Consider the following 18,011-nt stretch of genomic DNA (forward strand, 5'->3'; position numbering starts at 1 on the left):
ATGATGTTTGATTCTGAATAATTGCAGCATGATATTTTATTTGGTAAAGTTAGAACTGGTTTACTTAGAGCAAAACATAATATACTTAGTACAATCTTTGTTTCGTTTTCAGCCTGAACCAGCTTTCTCTCAGCAAGTCGATGGAGAAGTATTTGATGTGGAACTTACAAAAGATGTTCATGGGTTAGGCATAACTATTGCTGGTTATGTTGGAGACACAAATCAAGGTATTAGGAGAGATTTTCTGAAATCAAGTATTTTTCTTTACATTTTACTTTAGTGAGGAACATTTCAAATTTTAATTTATCACAAAATCTGAAATTGTATATATCATTTTAGATGTATTTGTGGTTAATTTTAGTGAGGAAGGATTGTTGCTTTAATCAGGTACATCCATATTGGGCTGAATCATTGTTTCCCCTGACTCGGATGTAACATTTAGTAACTTTATATATTTTCATAATTCCTGACAGCCATAATTGCAGAGGATATCTTGATATCATGGTCTTGCGACATTAGACATGTGAAATTCAATTGATTTCATATTTGGATATTACTTACAGAAATGGAATAGTCATCTGAAAATTCACTGCACCTTCCTTACCTAGTTCAGAATGTATTTTCCTGCTTAAGTCTACATTTCTGTCTAAATATTGACAAAGCTGGTTAGCCTGACAGAGTCGCATGTTTGTTGTGTTACGTGGAAATATCCATTCTGCAGCTCACTCTTGCAGTGAACAAGACTGTACACCAGCTGACAAGCTTAATACTATCTGCTCTAATATTTTATAAAATATGATGTGCAGCAGAACGTATTCATGATAAATTGTGATTCTTATTGAAATTGCGACTAGAGGTTAAAAATATTGTTAGCTTTGAGTTTACCCTGCAATCTGCCATTGAAATTGTACTTTTCCTAATTTGGGCATATTAATGCACTTTGTAATTTTGGTCTTATGACAGGAGAAGAAATTTAAACTCTCAGGATTTCCCAATACCATTAATGAGTCGTGGTGCTGGCTCGAATGGCCGCCTCCTGCACCTATTTTCTATGAGTCTGCCAAACTTTTCCATTGATTTGCTTTTGACATTGTGGTTTGAATATTATTTGTTGAGCATTATATTAAATCTAAGATTGACACAAAATGCTGGAGTATCTCAGCGGGACATGCAGCATCTCTAGAGAGAAGGAATGGGTGATGTTTCGGGTCGAGACCCTTCTTCAGACTGATCAAGCAGCTTCTCTCCAGAGATGCTGCCTGTCCTGCTGAGTTACTCCAGCATTTTGTGTCTATCTGCAATTTTAACCAGCATCTGCAGTTCTTTCCTACACATATTAAATCTGCCTTTACTACAGAGCAGGCATGATAATGTCCTGAGTGATGTCAAAAATACTATATGATTTCCTTATTAATTGGAAGAATTAAAATAATTTACAATTTGTTGTGGCCTTTTGTCATAAAGTTTTAATTAAAGTGAAGAAAACTCAATGAAGTCAACCTATGTAATGTAGACGCTATTCACTTAGTAATTCACAAAGTAATTTTCTAACTACAAGAAAGAAATTAAAATTGTGACAATTATTTACCATCATTATTCTTTTATATTCATTTATTTTGATGTGTTTATTAAGAAAGAAGACTTTGGAAAATATGTTTGAAAAATAACTTGTTACCAATTAATTGTAACTGACAATTTAGCTTTTTGGCATTTTATATTGAAATCCTTCCACAGTTAATAGTGAAATTATATTTTATGCCTAATGCACAAGACAGAGCTGCATAATTTTACATTATTTGAATTTGGTCTTGTATGTAATGAACCAGCAATTAGCTGTCACGGTTGTTTAAATGTTGGTCGGTTTTGGACTTGCCTAAAGAGGAAATATATCTGCAGATTTTTATAGATATGTTTACGCTTTCAGAGCCTTCTGGCATCTTTGTGAAAAGCATCACTCAAGGAAGTGCGGTTGAGCAGGATGGAAGAATACATGTTGGGGACCAGATAATAGCTGTAAGTATAATCTGAAATAACAACCCACATGGAGAAACAGATTGAAATGGATCATCCACTTTGAGCCTCTGGGTAAAGACATTTGAAGTGTTTAATAATAATAATATATTCCTTTATTCGTCCCACACCAGGGAAATTTACACTGTTACAGCAGCAAAGTGGATAGCAAGAGAGTAAGAGATCATTCATTATAAATAAAAGATACATAAATTGTCATCAGTTTTCTGTGTGTTCTTAGCTGTTATTGTTGACTCGTCTGCTGGGAACAGTGCTGGTTGTGCAGTCTCACAGCAGCGGGAAGGAAGGACCTCCTATATCTTTCCTTCACGCATGGGGGTGAAGGAGTCTGTCACTGAAGGAGCTACTCAGTGCAGTGACAGTGTCCTGCATGGGGTGGGAGTCGTTGTCCAGCAGCGATGTTAGTTTTGCCACTATCCTCCTCTCTCCCACCACCTGCACTGAGTCGAGGGGCCAACCCAGGATAGAGCTGGCCTTCCTGACCAACTTGTCGAGTCTCTTCCTTTCCGCCGCTAAGATGCTGCTGCTCCAGCAGACCACTCCATAGAAAATGGCCGATGCAACCACCGTGTTGTAGAAGGTCCTTAGGAGTATTCCCTGCACTCCAAAGGACCGAGTCTCCTTAGCAGATAAAGTCTGCTCTGGCCCTTTCTGTATAGCGCATCGGTGTTTTCAGTCCAGTCCAGTTTATTGTTGAGGTTGACACCCAGGTACTTATAAGAATCCACCCTCTCGAAGTCCATTCCCTGGATGTTCACTAGTGTCGGGGGGACTTGGCTGCGCCTGCGGAAATCTACCACCATCTCCCTGGTTTTTCCCGCGTTGATCCGGAGGCAGTTCCGCTGGCACCAGTCCACAAACTCCTTGATCTGTTCTCTGTATGCCCTGTCCTCGTCGTCCGTGATGAGGCCGACGATGGCAGAGTCGTTGGAGAATTTTGTTAGTTAGGAGTCTGCAGAGCTGTGCCTGAAGTCCGCAGTGTACAGGGTGAACAAGAATGGAGCTAGCACTGTTCCCTGCAGAACCCCAGTGCTGCAGACCACCCTGTCCGAGACCAGGTCCTTTGTCCTCGCATACTGTGGTCGGTTGGTGAGGTAATCCAGAATCCAGGATGTGAGGTGATGATCCACTCCTGTGCACTCCAGCTTGCCCCCCAGAAGTCCCGGCTGGATGGTGTTGAATGCACTAGAGAAATCAAAGAACATGATTCTCACAGTGCTATCCGGCTTCTCCAGGTGTGAAAGAGCTCTGTTCCATAGGTAGATGATGGTGTCCTCCACCCCGATGCGAGTCTGCCTGGTCTTGGACTTGTGATAGACTCTGACAAAAATGATAATGGCAATGTTAATGAAACTGTTACCTTCTATTAGTTTTTTGATTTCCCTTTATCATGCTCATTTTAGATGTTGCAGGTTTATAAGACATTGTCCTGGCACATTGTTCGGGATAGCTATTACATGCTGCCTTCTGTTTATCAACAGCACGTAGTCCTCTAGCTTCACTAAGTTCACACTTCCTCCTTGAGAATGAACATAGACACAGAAAGCTGGAGTAACTCAGCGGGAAAGGCAGCATCTCTGAAAAGAAGGCACAGGTGATGTTTTGGGTCAAGACACTTCTTCAGACGTCTCGACCTGAAACATCACCCATTCCTTCTCTCCAGATATGCTGCCTGTCCTGCAGAGTTACTCCAGCTTTTAGTGCCTATCTTCGGTTTAAACCAGCATCTACAAGTCCTTCCTACGCATTTCCCCCTTGAGTATGTTTGGTATGTTTCCTGGGAAGTTATATACTCAATGATGCTGAGATACCTATCCATCAACATCTTTGAGGCTGCCGTTGACCACAAGTTTAGCTGGATGAGCCTCTTGACTACCGTGGCTACAAAGCACAAGGAAATAATATGATAGAATATTGACCACATGTTTGTATGAATGTAGCTCCAATAATTATTCACTAGTTTGATACCATCCGGGACAACGGAACTCAATTGATTTGCTCATCACTGAGAAACCTTCAGATTTATTCCCTCAATCATGAATGTATCAAAGCTATTATATGTACCATCTAAAAATGCATGTCATTAAAGTCACCTTCAACAGCTTGTCTCAAAGCTGCTCCTGTATAATCAAGACTGCTAAGGACAGCAAAAAGTGCTCCCGAACATCTCCATATGGAATTACCACACTTAGCATAAGTATAAATCACCTTCCCACATTGCCCAAGGGTCATAATAGTGAAATGTTGTATCTAATAGGACTTTAAGAATATCTTCATTGACAGGTCTATGGCATGTCAAGAAGGTCATTCACCATTTTTTCAAGGCTTGGTTTCCACTGCACCACCATTAGCATTCACTCAAAAATAGTAAATCCTGCAATGGGAACTCAGATTTTTGTCATACAAATTAATCTTGATGCCAACCCAGCTCAGACAATGGGCAACACTGCTTGCATATGACATTCGTGTGTAATCAGCCCTCCATTGCATTACAGTAACTGATAAGGAGTCGCACCCATTGAGTGCAGTGGCTCCACAGAGCAAGAACTTGCTATTTCTGAAAAAGATTATATTTGCCCTCCCACTTTGGGCAGGTTGCAATGACTAGAACCAAGGATTATAAATATTACATTTTAATTGAAATGTATTAAAAAAAATCCTGAGTATGTCTGGCACTCTGCCACTCCCTTTATTGTTAACTGCCAACCTATCCTGACAAATGTACATTTCGTAAGCAGGCTTTTGACGGTCACAATTGCTCAAGTTTGTCTTCCAATCCACCCAAATTCCAGGGCTCCATGGTAGACAGACACATTGATTACAGCCACCACAGGAGAAAAACGTAACAATCATTTTTTAAATATAATGTGGCATGGTTATTGCTTATAAATAAAGTTTGAAGTGTTTATCTCAATACGACTTGACATTTCATCTTGTTATTCAGCTGTTTTTTAATTGTGGTGGTCAGTGATGGGGCGGAGTTAAGATCTGGGACGATAGGTGAATGGAAATTGTATTTACAGTTACAGATTTTCATGAACAATTTGGGCAGTAAAGGACTATCTAGGTTTACTTCTGCAGTACAACCTTCCTCCCTCCAACTAAGGGCTAGATAGCTGCGCAAGAGGGCATTCCCTCATAATACAGTACTCCGTATCTTGACATCTGCTGAATATTCCTCCAAATTACTGACAGTGGAAGCTGCAACAGACCTGGGCCATGACATATCAGATTTCATATATAAACATAGATTTGATTGTATACACTGCACAAATGGCTTGAGTCATTTTATCAGATCTTGTTGCCACTGGCCAGACTTTGATCCGCCTTCATGGCTGAAATATTGTGACCCAATGAACTGCAGCAGATTGGCATAGAGGCATGTTATAGTGCTTATACAGCAGTTTGACTGCAGTCATTGTATCTTGCACAGTCGGGAAGTTTGCAAACCCAGCAAAACTGCATGCTCTCTCCTGCTGGTCTAAGAGAGTTGAGTTCAGATTCTAATTTGGGGAAAAAGAATCGATGATATTGCTCGATTATGTCAATGCATTGACCCAATTAGCCAGATAGCTTTTTGTACTTGAATGATTCTGGTTCTTAAACATGCTGGACTTGTTTTACATCAAAGCTTGTGCTGAATAATCCTGTGATTAACCTGTTCTGTGCACTGCTGGCAGACGTACCCAGTATCCACCATTTCACTTAGCAATATGTTGTCTGTTCTAATTTACTCTTCAATAGTGCAAATGTCTGCAGTCTTAATTTTGCCCTCAGTTTTCTTCTATCATGTTCATATGTCGTTTTGATGAAATACATATATAATGTGCAATGTTAGATCTTGAAAACTAACTTGGAAAATTTTGATTTAACATTTATTATTATCTGTAATGCTGTTTGAAAAAACCTTGATCACATAAAATTTGAAAACATTTAAAGTAAAATCACGGCACGGTAGCGCAGCGGTAGAGTTGCTGCTTTACAGCGAATGCAGCACCGGAGACTCAGGTTCGATCCTGACTACGGGTGCTGCACTGTAAGGAGTTTGTACGTTCTCCCCGTGACCTGCGTGGGTTTTCTCCGAGATCTTCGGTTTCCTCCCACACTCCAAAGACGTACAGGTATGTAGGTTAATTGGCTGGGTAAATGTAAAAATTGTCCCTAGTGGGTGTAGGATAGTGTTAATGTACGGGGATCGCTGGGCGGCACGGACTTGGTGGGCCGAAAATGCCTGTTTCCGGCTGTATATATATGATATGATATGATTTGTCATTTCAGCCATCTAACCCATCTACAGAAATAATATTTAATAATTTGGGCGGTTTGTACTACTTGAACCATGTAATTTGAATGCATTTGTATTCCAGGTGGATGGAACAAATATTCAAGGCTTCACTAACCAACAAGCTGTGGAAGTGCTGCGTCATACAAGTCAAATGGTGCGTCTCATTTTAATGAGAAGAGAAATCAAACCAGAAGCCTTGATGCAGTCTGAGTGTAAAGGTGAAGTGAAACCTGATAAGAATGGAGATGCCATCACAGTAGATGATAAACCCTCCATAGGTAAATTGGTTGTTCCTATCTTTACCATATCTTTTATTTGCTATTGTCATAATCATGGCTCACAATCAACTTTTATGTCACACTAGAGCTTTAGAACTATGATCAGATTATTTAACGTTGTTGTATTTATAATAATTCAATTTAATACTTTACCACTGTCCAATAATCAAAGTGTACGAGAAATGTTAAAATAAATTTAAAGAACTGGTGAAATTGGACAAAGAACAAAAAATAGAGCTGTAATGTATTTGCACAAAATTGGGATTTAAAAAAATCTGTTTCTGATATGATTGTTAAATGATGTGAATATTATTTTTCAGTCAGTTCTGTTCACCTCATGAATTGTATTGAAAATCGCTGATTCCTTTGATAAATCAGTTGTCACCCATGTTTTTGTGAACTATTTGTAGTATTGAATGAAGAACCATCACCGCCAGAGAACAGGATTTCAAGTTCTGCCCCAATCGATGAACAAGAAATTGAATCTGAATTGGAAGATAAAGTCAGGTTCACAGTCACGGATACTTCTCTTAGTGGTATGAGATGTTTTTAAAATCAAGTGTCTTGGTTATCAGGCATTACGTCAAACTTTGTTTCTTAAACTTTGTTTCCAAGCAGTTTGATGCCAAAAGTGGCTAGCACCTATTTAGAAATACTGATTGTCATTTGCCAAATGTAAGGACAGCGACTGGTAGAGGGGTAAGGTAGAGCTACTGCCTTATAGCGCCAGAGGCCCATGTTCGATCCTGACTACGGGTGCTTTCTGTATGGAGTTTGTACGTTCTCCCCATGACCTGTGTGGATTTTTTCTGAGATCTTCGGTTTCCTCCCACACTCCACAGACCTACAAGTTGTAGGTTAATTGGCTTGGTATAAATGTAAATTATCGCTAGTGTGTGTGGGATAGTGAAAGTGTGTGGGGATCGCTGGTCAGTGGGCTGAAGGGCCTGTTTCTGCGCTGTATCTCTAAACTAAACTAAACCCACTGGATAACACAATATATCAATCAATGAGGCTTGGGATTTCTCCGGACATTTTGGCTGGTAGTATTTGGAAACTGATTGAAAAACTAATATGCTTTCTATCATTGTAGCCTGCAGGGTTGGGATGTTATATAATATAATTAAAGCCTCATGTTCTGTCGCTCAGAACAACCATGTGATGGTAAAGACGTTGACTGGAGAACTGAGCTGAAAACAAAATGTTACCATGACTCCTTTCTCCAAGCCATTGACATTTGAACTTCAGCACCTGATTCCCTTCCTTTTACTCTCTTTACACTTGACGCCAACTGCCAGAAATCTCTAAGCTCCCTGTTTCCTTCCCCCATCCCCCACAATTACATCTTTCAGTCATCCCAATGTCAACAGTGTCAATCCAGGATTCTTGATCTCCTTCCATCGCAACATATAATATCTGCTGCATGACCACCATTGTTTGACAATCCCTTTTACTAAGCTGGCATTTGCCCTAGTTTTCCTCTGCCCTAGTTTCTGACAACGTGTGCCCAGTGTTTCACCAGGTGCTGATCCCTTCTCTATCTTAGCTTTCTACTTAGGAGAGGGAAAAATAAATTAAATGTTGCTAATACAATACAGAGCTTCAAAGGTTTCAAAGGTCTTTTATTGTCACATGTACCAATTAAGTTACAGTGATATGTGAATTACCATACAGGCATTTTCAAAACCAACATTTTCAAAACCAAATGACAAATAAACTGGTCATTCTTGTGACAGACATTTTTGAAGGGTAATTTTAGTGAGATAGTACAAATCTTCGATGCAAAAAAATTATTTGCTTTATTAATCTTTTTATTTCAGGATTTCAACTCAGTTCATCGGAAGAAGAGAGCCTTTGTATTAAATGGCAGGAGATTCTTGGCGCTAACTATGAAATTGTGGTATGTTTATTTAAAAATCTTCATTTGTGAGTCAATAAGTCATGTAAACATTGTTAAACTACCACAGTTCTTTAATGATACACATCGTTAGCTACACATTAATTTCATTCCACCTATTTCCATTTGGAACTTGTCATGAACTGTAACCACTAGCTTCAACCCTCTTCTCACTCACTGTCAGGCTGAGCAGACTATTCACAAACATAGAATTCCATTTGATTTGGGCTGAAGGATTTGACCCCATCTGCTCTGTCACCAAGACCATCCACTTCCTGCTCTGTCATTGTAATACATCTGATGCAGTAATTCTCACTTATTTCCAGTCATCTTCCCTTTTTCCATCCATAAAAATGAACTTGTTCAAAACTGATGGTCTAACCATGTGTTGAATACTGATCCACTTTAACTGTCCTTGTTTTAGTGACAAAATCTCAGATTGTTTTACAGTTAACAGCCTCTAGAGTCTCTGGAGGTGAATAAATATATGATAGATCGAGGAATAGAGGGGAATGGAGAAATGGGAGAGGAGTTGCGGTCAGCATTGCTGCCTATTTCTTTGTTTTTGCAATCTGGGACATATATTCCTTTGACACACAACTTTAAACTGTTACTTCAATCCACTAATTCATTTTTTGTATAGAATTTAGAGAAAAAGAACAAATCTAGCACTTGTCTAAATCTAACAAGTCTTTCGCTTATTTTCAGGTGACACAAGTAACAAAGTTCAGTGAAAGCAGTGGCCTGGGCATAAGTTTGGAAGCCACAATTGGGCATCATTATATTCGTTCTATTCTACCTGAGGGCCCTGTGGGGCGCAATGGCAAGTTATTCGGTGGAGATGAGCTATTGGAGGTAACAGTAATTTGTTCTCCAGTTTGTTGGAATGATAACGTAGTGTTCACTGGGTTTTCACTATCAATTATTTACTTTTATTACTTTTTCTTGGAAGAAGAAAATCTAACATTTAAAAAAATGTTTGGAATATTCAGCTTTTGTTTTTCTTATAGAGAATTTGAGGTTAAAGTCAAGGATCTTTCCAAACCTTTCTCAAATAGTCCTTTTACTACTGACTTTCCCCACAGCAGCTGCTACAATGCATGGGGGGAGGCGTAAAGGGGGAAATGTTACGGTCCAGCTACGAAGCTACAGAACCTTTAGCCTCTCATATCTCCTTGATTACTTTCTAGCCTCTGTCTCTACCTCCACCCTCCCCTCCAAAACTGGCACATCTGTTCCTTTTTGTTACTCTCTTTTTATCTGTCACACATCAGGCACTGTCTTTCTGCTCCACTCCTTTGATTCCATCTGCCCGTCATCCCCCTCCTCATCCAATTCCTCCGACCACCTTCCACGGATGCTGTTGAATTCTTCCAGCTGTTTGGTTTGGTTCCAGTAAACAAACTGCTCACATCATCTGTGGTCTCTTGTGTCTAGAATCTGTAGGCTATTGAAATTTCCTGATTTCTATCTGCAATCACTTTCACTTGTTAATAAGCAAAGGCATAGGCTCTGAAATTTCACCCATCTGCATCTGTGAGATGTTTTTTGGCATGTGCATTCTAAATAGAAACATGTTGTAATTTAGCCAAGTGGATGTGGTAACATAAAACCCTAAGGCCATGACATAGGTGCAGAATTCGGCCCATCGAGTCTACTTCATCATTCGATCATGGCTGATCTATTTCTTCCTTTCAACCCCATTCTCTCCCCATAATCTTTGACGCCTATACTAATCAAGACCATCAAACTCCGCTTTAATAATACCCAATGGCTTAGCCTCCACAGTCGTCTGTGGCAAATCCACAGATCCACCACCTTGACTAAAGAAATTCCTACTATCTCCATTCCAAAGGTATGTCCTTTTATTCTGAAGCTATGGCCTTGGTCATAGTCCCTCCCACTACCCTAAACATTCTCACTAGATCCACTCTAGCTAGGCCTAGACATTGAAGTGGTTAATAGAGGCTGTATGTAAATGACACAATGTAGATTGGACATCATTGTCTGACAGTAGTCGACACAACTTACTTGAGCTGCTCGTGCAAGAAATGCAAATTTCACTGTAAATTTTGTTTTATACAAGTTTCAAGCAGTCCATGGTACGTTTGAGACAAGGGAAGGGAAAATTAGTAGGTTTGAATATATCAAGCACCATTAATGACAAGTTTTGATCCTCATTCAGCATTTTGTTTTGGAAGTATGCTAATGAAATCTAATTATATTAATTTTACTGAATGGTTTAATAATTTATTTACCTGATCCATTTGCCATGGGAAGTAATTCTGATGCACTTGAAACAATATATAGGAGTTATCCAATATTGCAATCCTTTTGGAACTGGAACAGAAATTCACAAGTTTTATATGCTAAATGTACAATTGCAATTTCCTCCATAGTATTGGAGAAATTCCAAACATCACTCCGTATCCTTTTGACCATCTTTCATTATACTTGCTTTCGTTTTGTTTTAGTTAGAATTTAAAAATAATCTCAAGAATGTTAATACGATTGTAGAATTGTTTGCATAGTAATAACGCAAATTTAAAACATTGAGTTAACTTGGCGAGGAGGGAATGTTATTTCTAAAGAATTAATATTCTAGTTAAACATGTTTAACTTTAATTCAAATGTTATCAAGGAACTCATTGTTCTCTGCATTTTAGGTGAATGGTGTACCACTCCTTGGTAAGAATCATAAAGATGTTGTCAGTATTCTAAAGGACTTGCCAATCAGTGTCACCATGGTCTGCTGCCATCCTGTCCTTGAGGTCAAAAGGGAAACTGATATTAATAATGTGGTTTCCAAAGAAGAACCTGTTCAAGCAAATGAAGAGGTATTGTAAAGATGGTATCTAACACAATATTCTTATTCAGTTCTATTGTTAAAATGTTTTTTTGAATTCTCCAATGATAGAAATATTCGCTTCACTTCATTGGCTTTAGTTTTTTATGGTAATGGATACGTAGAATTACACTTGTATGTTATGGCTTCAAAATAAGTCTTCAAGTACGAAACTGCCAGGTCACATCGTTCACATGAGTAATTGGAATGCAAATATTGGATTATTAGCTTCTATTAATAATTGGTACCCAAGAGAAAATCAACTAGCCTTTGATAATGCGAATGTCACTTTATATCCTGATCCTGACCTACAATGTTATTATGTACAGCACAATGAACTTTATTGAATTTAGGGCAAATAAATATTATAACAAAATTAAACAAGTAATTATTTACATCAGACAAATTAACAGGATGCATGGATACTAAATTCCTGCTATTTATAGAAAGCTGTGCAACTGCTCAAATTCCTCTGACTCCATCTGTGAGTTAAAATGGCTAGCAACACATATTCTGGCAGTCAAATCTGGAGATAAAGGCACAGGTGAACATTTATTTTGCAGTGGAGCTGAGAGCTGGAAGCAGCATCAAGTGATGGAGTTGCATTTGTGCTTTTGGTGTCTAGCCAGATCTAAGGGCGACTAACAACTAGTTATTTGATATTTCCTTTCACGTCTGACGTTCTTGGACTTGCGAAATAATTGATGAGTAGTGCACAGGAGGAGTGGCTTGACTGACAGAGAGAAATAGGGAATGAGAGCATCAAAGCTACATGACAAAAAGCTGGAGTAACTCAGCGGAACAGGCAGCATCACTGGAGAGAAGGAATGGGTGACGTTTCGGGTCGAGACCCTTCTTCAGACTGAAAGTCTCAGGAAAGGGAAATGAGAGATATAGACGATGATGTAGAGAGAACAATGAATGAAAGATATGCAAAAAAGTTAGCTGTTTGTTGGGTGAAAACGAGAAGCTGGTGCGACTTCGATGGGGTTGGGATAAAGACAGAGGGAATGCCGGGGTTACTTAAAGTTAGAGAAATCGAAATTCATACCACTGAGCTGTAAGCTGCCCATGCGAAATATGAGATGCTGTTCCTCCAATTTGCATTTAGCCTCAATCTGACAATGGAAGAGACTGAGGACAGAAAGGTCAGTGTGGGAATGGGAAGGGGAATTAGTGTTTGGCAACAGGGAGATCAGGCAGGTTCAGGCAGACTGAGTGAAGGTGTTCAGCGAAACGATCGCCCAGTCTACGTTTGGTCTCGCTGATGCATAAGTCCACATCTTGAACAACGGATACAGTAGATAAGGTTGGAGAGGTGCAAGTGAACCTCTGCCTAACCTGAAAGGACTGTTGGGGTCCCTGGACAGAGGCGAGGGAGGAGGTATAGCGACAGGTGTTGCATCTTCTGTGGTTGCATGGGAACGTACCTGGGGTAGGGGTGGTTTGGGTGGGAAGGGATAAGTTAACCAGGGAGTTGCAATGGGAACGATCTCTGCGGAAGACAGAAAGGGATGGAAATGGGAAGATGTGACTAGTGTTGGGATCTCATTGGGAGGTGGCGAAAATTTCAGAGGATTACGTGTTGAATGCGATGGCTGATGGGGTGAAAGGTAAGGTCTAGGGGGACTGTCTCTGTTGTGACTAGGGGGAGCAAGGGCGGAGCTGCGGGGTACTGAGGAGACTTGAGTGAGGGCCTTATCTATGACGGGAGAGGGGAATCCCCGTTCCCTAAAGAATAAGGACATCTCGGATGTCCTGGTATGGAACACCTTATCTTGGATGCAGATGCGGCTTAGAAGCAGGAATTGGGAGTAGAGGATGGAGTCTTTGCAGGAACCAGGGTGGGAAGAAGTGTAGTCGAGATAGTTGTGGGAGTCAGTGTGTTTGTAATAGATGTCAAGCCATAGTCTATTTCCTGTGATGGAGACTGAGATCAAGAAAGGGGAGGGAGGTGTTGGAGATGATCCAAGTAAATCTGAGTGCAGGATGAAAATTGGTGGTGAAATTGAAGTTCATGAGTTCTGCATGAGGGTGCAGGAGGTAGCATTGATACAGTCGTCAACGTGATGGAGATAGAGTTCGGGAATAGGGCCAGTGTACACCTGGAACAGGGATTGTTCAAAGTACCCTACAAAGAGGCAGGCATAGCTGGGGCCCATGCGGGTGCCCATAGCGACGCCTTAGGAGTCGAAGGAGAAGTTGCAAAGGGTGAGGACCTGCTCCGCTGGGCAGAGTAGAGTGTTAGTAGAGGGAAATTTGATGGTTCTGCATTCGAGAAAGAAAGTCCTTCCTGGTGGGGGATGGAGGTGTTGAGTGACTGAACGTCCATAGTAAAGATGAGGGAGTGGAGGCTTGGAATGCGGAAGTCATTAAAGAAATGGAGGGCATGTGAGGTATCTTGGACATGGGTCGGGAGAGATTGGACCAGGGAGGATAGGATGGTCGAGGTATGTGGAAATCATTACAGTGGGACAGGAGCAAGCAGAAACAATGGGTCTGCCAGAGCAGTTGTGTTTATAGATTTCTTCAGTTTAAACCAGCATCTGCAGTTCGTTCCTACGCATCAAAGCTACATGTATAGTTATTCCCCAGAAATGAGAGGATTAAATTGAATTTAATTTTATTGATCTATCAGGTCATTAATGTTTGGAGAGATATTTTGTATGGTCATCAAGCTAAATTATTAACCATTTATGTTGCTTCATCTCAGAAGTTTTGTTTTATTCCTCTCATTGTATCTTTTACCCACTACCTGATTTTGTAAAACCATTGCAAATGCATATCTTATTTAAATAATTACTAAAGAAACTTTTTTTTAAAAATAGGTCTTCAGTCTCCTCCAACTACTGTACTTGCTTTATGTTTTAAAATTATGGTAAAATAAGTGTTTGTATTAGAAATTTCTATCTTGGTGTGTAGTTTGTCAGTAAAAATAAGTAATTCAAATGAATATATTGGAATCATTTTCTAGGTATTAGAATTTCTTCCTTCATCAACATCTCTGGCTTGGAGTAGTGATCAAGAGGAACCTGGTGGTGACAAAATATTTTTACAGGTACTGTTTCTGTTTTGAATTTGATTTAAATTTAAATTAATATTGAATCCGTCTATATCAGAAACTTGGTGATGACATCCATGATAGGTTCAGGCATGAGTCCAAAGACAAGTAATAGAACAAAAACAGAAAATGCTGGAAGAACTAAGCCAGTCAAACAGCATCTGTAGAAGGAGAAACCAATCACCGTTTTAATTTGAGAACCCTTCCTCAAAACTGGGGGAAGAGTGGAAGAGCTACATTTTTCCAAACGCAGCTAGCTGGTGGAGGGTGGAGCGAAGTTCTGACCATTAAAATGGCATTTTAGAGGTGAGAAAGACACATTAGCATGTTAGTCGGAAACAATGAGAATGCAGTTTATCTGAAGTTGGAAAATTCTGTGTTGATTTCAGAAATTTGCGAAATGCCCACAGGAAAGATACAATGTGACTCTGCAAAGTGATCACTTTATCGTTCATGCAGTGTATCTGCAAGGACGTTTAAATAATTAAAGTGAAAATGTGTCGGAGTTAAATTATCTTCGAAATTTCACTGTGCACTCTTTCAAAATCTTTCCTGTGTAAATAAAAACTAATTTGGATCTATTTTTTGCTCAGACCCCTTCAAATGAAAAGAAACTAAACCATTATATTTGCCTTCTTGCCAGAGCTGTTGAATTGAACACCAAGTTTCTGAAGGATTCAGAATCCTGATTAGTCCATATTAACTTTGAAAAATAATTTCAAAATTTAACAGCAGGATTTAGATTCTTCTGTCTTTGTTTTCTGGCTGAGCCTGCAGTGTGATGAGGGCCTTAGCTATTTTCAGTATTCAGGCAGTGCTGAGGGACAAGGATGTAATTGAAGACTTCATGGGAAGATTGGCAGGGCCATGGAGGAAGTTATTATTCAGGACCATATGGCAGATTAAAAAGCTTGCATTGGGTGAATGGAAATGCTGGGAAGACTCTTCAGACTTGGACAATAGACAATAGGTACAGGTGCCCTTCGAGCCAGCACCGCCATTCAATGTGATCAAAGCTGATCATTCTCAATCAGTACCCTGTTCCTGCCTTCTCCCCATTCCCCCTGTCTCCGCTATCTTTAAGAGCTCTATCTAGCTCTCTCTTGAAAGCATCCAGAGAATTGGCCTCCACAGCCTTCTGAGGCAGAGAATTCCACAGATTTACAACTCTCTGACTGAAAAGGGGTTTTCCTCATCTCAGTTCTCAATGGCCTACCCCTTATTCTTAAACTGTGGCCCCTGGTTCTGGACACCCCAACATTGGGAACATGTTTCCTGCCTCTAACTTGTCCAATCTCTTAATAATCTTAGGTTTCAATAAGATCCCCTCTCATCCTTCTAAATTCCAGCATATATATATGCCTAATCGCTCCAGTCTTTCAACATACGACAATCCTGCCATTCCGGGAATTAACTTAGTGAACGTACGCTGCACCCCCTCAATAGCATGAATGTCCTTGGAGACCAAAACTGCACACAGTACTCCAGGTGTGGTCTCACCGGGGCCCTGTACAACTGCTGAAGGACCTCTTTGCTCAACTCCTCTTGTCATAAAGGCCAACATGCCATTAGCTTTCTTCACTGCCTACTGTATCTGCATGCTAACATTAAGTGACTGATGAACAAGGACACCCAGATCTCTTTGTACGTCCCCATTTCCAAACTTGACACCATTCAGATAATAATCTGCCTTCCTGTTCTTACCACCAAAGTGGATAACCTCACATTTATCCACATTAAACTGCATCTGCCATGCATCTGCCCACTCACACAACCTGTCCAAGTCACCCTGCATCCTCATAGCATCCTCCTCACAGTTCACACTGCCACCCAGCTTTGTGTCATCCGCAAATTTGCTAATGTTACTTTTAATCCCTTCATCTAAGTCATTAATGTATATTGTAAATATCTGCGGTCCCAGCACCGAGCCTTCCGGTACCCCACTAGTCACTGCCTGCCATTCTGAGAGGATCAGAGGGTTGTGGGAGAACACAGAAGAATTGGAAGAGGAGATTAGAAGATCAGAAGCATCTTGGACTGTACACTGCAGGTCCAGGGTGAAATAGACAAACTTGATCCAACGGTTATTAAAGTCTATCATCACCCTGTCGTTTTGCAGATTCTTGCACTCTCATGGACCATCACATCTATTCTATTAAGCAGTGATCAGAATTGGGATCATTCTGATTGCAGCCAAACAACTGTTTTATTGAGATTCATGTTAAATTCCTTGCTTCTGAATGGCGTCTCCATTTGTAAAAACTCAGGATCTCTCTTATGCTTATCACTTTCACAACTTGCCTTCTGCCCTCTCTTTAAAATTGTCCTCTTTATTTTACATCGCCTTTCTTGGTTCTATGTACTATATCAAATTCTACTTCCTTGTTAAACTGCATCTGCTATGCCAAAAACGAAGACACAGAGTGCTGGAAGAACTCTGCGGACCAGGCGGCATCTCTTGGAGAACATGGACAACACTTTGTGTCTTTTTTGTAAACCATAATTTGCAGTACCTTGTATCTGCGATACTTATATCCTCTTCAAGTCTTCCTCCCTGTTTATCACACTACTATGTGTAGTGCCATCTACAAATTTTGATATGGTTCCCTGTACACACAAGCTCATATCAAGAGCAAAAATGTAGCAAACGAGATGCTACCAATGACCCTTATGAGGCACGAGTGTATACTTTCTACCAGTTAAAACTACAACAGTTACCATGACTTTTGATTTCCTGTCCTTAAGACACTCTCATATCCATATCGCCTTCGCCCTTTTTATTCCAAAAGCTTTATTTTATTGTTTATAGAGAAAAAACGTACAGAAACAGGAAAAAAGGCCCTTTGGCCAACCAGTCCATGTGAATCTTTGGTTACCCATTCACACTAATATTATGTTAGTCCCACTTTTTATTCTCTCCAAATAACATCAGGTCTCCCTCGATTCAATCACTCGCCTACATACTGCCGGTAATTTAGGGTAGCCAATTAATCTACCAACTTGCACATTTTTGAGTGTGGGGCAAAACCACAGCCACCAGATGCAACCCACACAGTCACTCTCTACATAGCAAGCACCGGAGGTCGGAATTGAACAGAGGTCTCTGGTACTAAGAGGCAGCAGCTCTACCAGCTGCATCAATGTGCCACCCTTTGATAAACCTATTGTGTGGCATGTAAATTATGAAATTTTGAAAATTATTATTTTTTAATTGTTTTTACAGATGCACACTGACAGTGAATTCACATCAACCTCTGAGACAGAAAACAGTGCTGTGGTTGACATGAACAGACAGCAGAGTTGTGTGGATGCACAAGGATCTCAACTAGCTATGTGGGAAGCTGAAATCCAAAACATCGAATTGGAGAAAGGTAGTTCTGGGCTTGGTTTCAGCATTCTGGATTATCAGGTGGGTAATAATCATCTGCTCACAGTTGTATGACACACCCTTCCAGGTTTTAAGCTGTTTATTGTTAAATTCTGTATATATTTTTCAAAGGAAATGCAATTTATATAGAGATGTACTTGAACGCATGTACTCAAGGTTAAATCTGTGGAGATTTCAAACAAAAGGAGATTTTTGGCTTCAATTATAACATTTTTGCACCTAAAAT

At 40.0% G+C, this 18,011-nt stretch overlaps 1 protein-coding gene across 9 annotated transcripts in view; it reads left to right on the plus strand.

Moving 5' to 3' along the window:
* The window catches only part of mpdz (multiple PDZ domain crumbs cell polarity complex component), a 153,215-nt gene that overhangs the window by 41,323 nt on the left and 93,881 nt on the right, over positions 1 to 18,011 (plus strand). For all 9 annotated transcript variants that reach the window (XM_078395752.1, XM_078395757.1, XM_078395781.1 and 6 more), the window contains 9 exons: positions 113 to 227; positions 1,925 to 2,013; positions 6,399 to 6,594; positions 7,005 to 7,130; positions 8,415 to 8,494; positions 9,200 to 9,346; positions 11,158 to 11,328; positions 14,311 to 14,394; positions 17,621 to 17,806. In XM_078395752.1, the coding sequence (XP_078251878.1) occupies positions 113 to 227; positions 1,925 to 2,013; positions 6,399 to 6,594; positions 7,005 to 7,130; positions 8,415 to 8,494; positions 9,200 to 9,346; positions 11,158 to 11,328; positions 14,311 to 14,394; positions 17,621 to 17,806 (1,194 nt within the window). The remainder of the gene's footprint in view (positions 1 to 112; positions 228 to 1,924; positions 2,014 to 6,398; positions 6,595 to 7,004; positions 7,131 to 8,414; positions 8,495 to 9,199; positions 9,347 to 11,157; positions 11,329 to 14,310; positions 14,395 to 17,620; positions 17,807 to 18,011) is intronic.

The sequence above is a fragment of the Rhinoraja longicauda genome, chromosome 3, assembly GCF_053455715.1.
Source record: "Rhinoraja longicauda isolate Sanriku21f chromosome 3, sRhiLon1.1, whole genome shotgun sequence".
NCBI lineage: Eukaryota > Metazoa > Chordata > Chondrichthyes > Rajiformes > Arhynchobatidae > Rhinoraja > Rhinoraja longicauda.